The sequence below is a fragment of the Tupaia chinensis genome, unplaced genomic scaffold (assembly GCF_000334495.1).
Source record: "Tupaia chinensis unplaced genomic scaffold, TupChi_1.0 Scaffold143596_1, whole genome shotgun sequence".
NCBI classification, from domain to species: Eukaryota; Metazoa; Chordata; class Mammalia; order Scandentia; family Tupaiidae; genus Tupaia; species Tupaia belangeri.
In genome coordinates, this window is record NW_006203442.1 from 5,106 (window position 1) to 8,260 (window position 3,155).

General features: G+C 65.6%; 1 gene segment (V, D, J or C); it reads left to right on the forward strand.

Annotated features, from left to right (window-relative positions):
* LOC102475885 (Ig mu chain C region membrane-bound form-like) overlaps positions 1-2,951 on the forward strand; it is a 7,123-nt gene extending 4,172 nt beyond the window's left edge. The window contains 3 exon segments of the C gene segment in view: positions 283-615; positions 2,455-2,570; positions 2,714-2,951. Of these exon segments, the coding sequence occupies positions 283-615; positions 2,455-2,570; positions 2,714-2,722 (458 nt within the window).
* The last annotated feature ends 204 nt before the right edge of the window (positions 2,952-3,155 follow it).

A 3,155-nucleotide genomic window follows, 5' to 3' on the forward strand; every position in this document is an offset into this window, starting at 1 on the left:
CCCCGGGTCCCGCCCCCCCCCCGGCCCTGCCCTCGCCGCTCAAGCAGTCCATCGCCAAGCCCAAGAGTAGGCGGAGCCGCTGCCCTCTCCCCGTTCCCCGTTCCCCGTTCCCCGCTCCCAGGGACCCTCCCACAGGCCTCGGGGTGGGAGGCCCAGGGTGCGTGGTGGAGAGTCTGTCCATCCGTCCATCCGTCGGCCTGGGTGACTGAGGCGAAGGGGCTGCCCGCTCCAGCCGCCCCTCCCGGGCCTTCCCTGCGCTCACCACCCTCCTTCTGCCCACAGAGGTGGCCAAGCACCCTCCCCATGTCTACCTGCTGCCCCCGGCCCAGGAAGAGCTGCATCTGCGGGAGTCGGCCACCCTCACCTGCCTGGTCAGGAACTTCGCGCCCGCGGACGTGTTCGTGCGGTGGATGCAGAGGGGCCAGCCCCTGAGCGAGGACAAGTTTGTCACCAGCGCTCCGGCGCCCGAGCCCCAGGACCCCAGCCTCTACTACGCCTACAGCCTCCTGACGGTGCCCGAGGAGGACTGGAGCTCGGGGGTGCCTTACACCTGCGTCGTGGGCCACGAGGACCTGCCCCTCCTGGTGACCGAGAGGACAGTGGACAAGTCCACCGGTAAACCCACCCTGTACAACGTGTCCCTGGTCATGTCCGACGCGGCCAGCACCTGCTACTGACCACACGGCCCGCCTGGCCGGCTAGGGTGGCCAGCCGCTCTGCGCGCACCACGTGGCCCTGGGAGGGGGTACATGTTATAAAACCGGAAATAAAGAGATCCGTTCAAAGACGCTGGTCCTGCATGCGTGATGCTGCCGCCCACTCACAGCCTCGGCAGGGCCGGGCGCGCGGTCCTCCCACAGCACGCCACACATGTGACACAGGCGTGAACACACACACGTGGCACGTGACCATCCTGGACATGCCACTGACACTCTAGCACACCACATGTGGGCACACACACAGGCACACCTGCACAGACATGCACGAACATGCCGTTGTCGGAACACACATGCACGCAGCACACGTGAGCAGTTACACACACATGTGCACATGAACATAGACAAACTCAGGAGTGGACACACACATGAACACGTGACGAGCACGTGCACTGACACTTGTGCACTCACACAGGGACACGTGGACACGGGGGCAGGCAGGTACACTGACACACGGGGCCCCTGCATGTCCACACATGCGTGCAGAGACACGGGCACACACACATGCACACGAACCTGCACATGGACCCGGGCACACAGAGGCAGGCGTGTCCCCATGAGCTCTCACACATGCACACCCCACAGTCGCTCCGTCCTCACCTGCTGTTCTGCTTCCCGCAATGCGACGCTTAGGGCTTCCTGCCCACGGCCCCACTCGCCCTCCTGTCTCTGCTTGGCAGTGTGTCCACAGCCACCTCCTCAGCTGCCATTCCTCAGGGAAGCCCGGGCCGTGCAGGAGCAGGGGGTCCCGAGCACAGAGCCTCCTGTACAGGATCCAAGTGCCCCGGCCCCTCCTGTGTGGGGGCCTGATCCCTGCCTGTCCTGAGAGTGTGGACCTCTGGTCCTGGGCAGGGGAGGCTGCCCAGCCGCTCCTGCCCAGAAGAGTCAGGAGATCAGGAGCCCATCTGCTTCTCACTACGCCAAGGCACGGCCCAGGGCAGAAGGCCGCTGCCTGGCTGGCAAGGACCCACAGCAGACGGCTCTGCCCTCTGGGCCATCTCCAGGGCCTCCCTGGGCTCTTGGCTCTCTGGGCCTGTCCATGCCCACCCAGGGCCCTCACCCACTGCCCGCTTCAGGCAGGACGTCCTACTCTGCAGCCCCTGCCAGGTGGGGTAGGACGTGTGACCTGTGGTGACCCCTAAAGGGCATAAGAGGCACCCCTGAGGAGGCAGGAGGGCACTGCTCGGGCTCCCCAGCCAGGACAGAAGGCTCGCTCCCTGCTCCTCCACTCTGGCCGTGCCACCCCCTCCTCCAGGAGGGTTCAGGACAGGGACAGCATTCCTGGGTCCTGACCTCTGGCCCAGCCCACACATGTCTGGAGGCCCACCCCCGAGATCCAGGGAGAAGGGCTCAGGGTCCCTGACTGCTTATCGGGAACCCTGCCCGGCCCCCGCCTGGCTCAAGCCCAGCCCGCACCAGGCTGTCAGGGTGCCTAGCACTGGCCTGGCTCAAGGCTCCTGCAGACACAGCCCAGGAACACCCAGTTCGAAAAGGCCGGTGGCAGGTGCTGCCGTCCCAGCCCGGAGCCGAGCCCCGGCCAGAGCCCCTGTGCCACTCCTGGGCCCTCTCTGCAGCCGCCCAGCCCCACCCCTGCTCAGGACACAGCACAGCCGAGGGCACAGCGTTGGCTGGACGGCCGCCCCGAGGCCATGGGCCCTGTCTGTGGCACACCCCTATGTGTGTATGTGCGCGTCACTCCTGGGCCTGACCTTCCCACCCTCTGTCTGTTCCCTTGCAGAAGGGGAGGTGAGTGCCGAGGAGGAGGGCTTCGAAAACCTGTGGACCACGGCCTCCACCTTCATCGTCCTCTTCCTCCTGAGCCTCTTCTACAGCACCACCGTCACCCTGTTCAAGGTTGGTGGCCCTGGGTCAGTGGCTCAGTGGGCAGAGCAGGAGTCCAGCTCACACCGCAGGGTGGGGGTCAGCCCTCGCACACCACACAGCCCCTCCCCCGTCCCCATGTGGGAAGCAGCTCACACTGACTCTGTCGTCCAAAGGTGAAGTGACGACGGGCGGGAGACCTGGGAGACCAGAGATGGAATGGAGAGGAGGGCAGCCGCCAGGCCTGTCCGGCCTGTACAAGCATCCTCAGCCTCCCCACCGTACCCCCAGCTTCGAGCCCTGAGAAACAGGCTTCTTCACAGACCGGGAGCCCACGGCCAAGGCCTGGGACCCAGCACAGCTGTGCTGCCCACGCGCTTGCCGCTCTGAAATAAAGGTGCATATTTAACATGGCGGGCATGCTTCCTGCGAAGGTCTGTGGATGGTTTCAAACTTTTTTTGCCGTGTGGACGTCTCCAGGGGCAGGGGCAGTGTAGGAAGGGGCACTGTGCCAGCTCACTCTCGCGGACGGCAGGGCCTAGAGAAGGTGGAGCCGCCGCGGACCCAGGACTCAGGAAGACTGCAGCCAGCAGAGCCAGCCCAGCCCAGGTCTCCCGA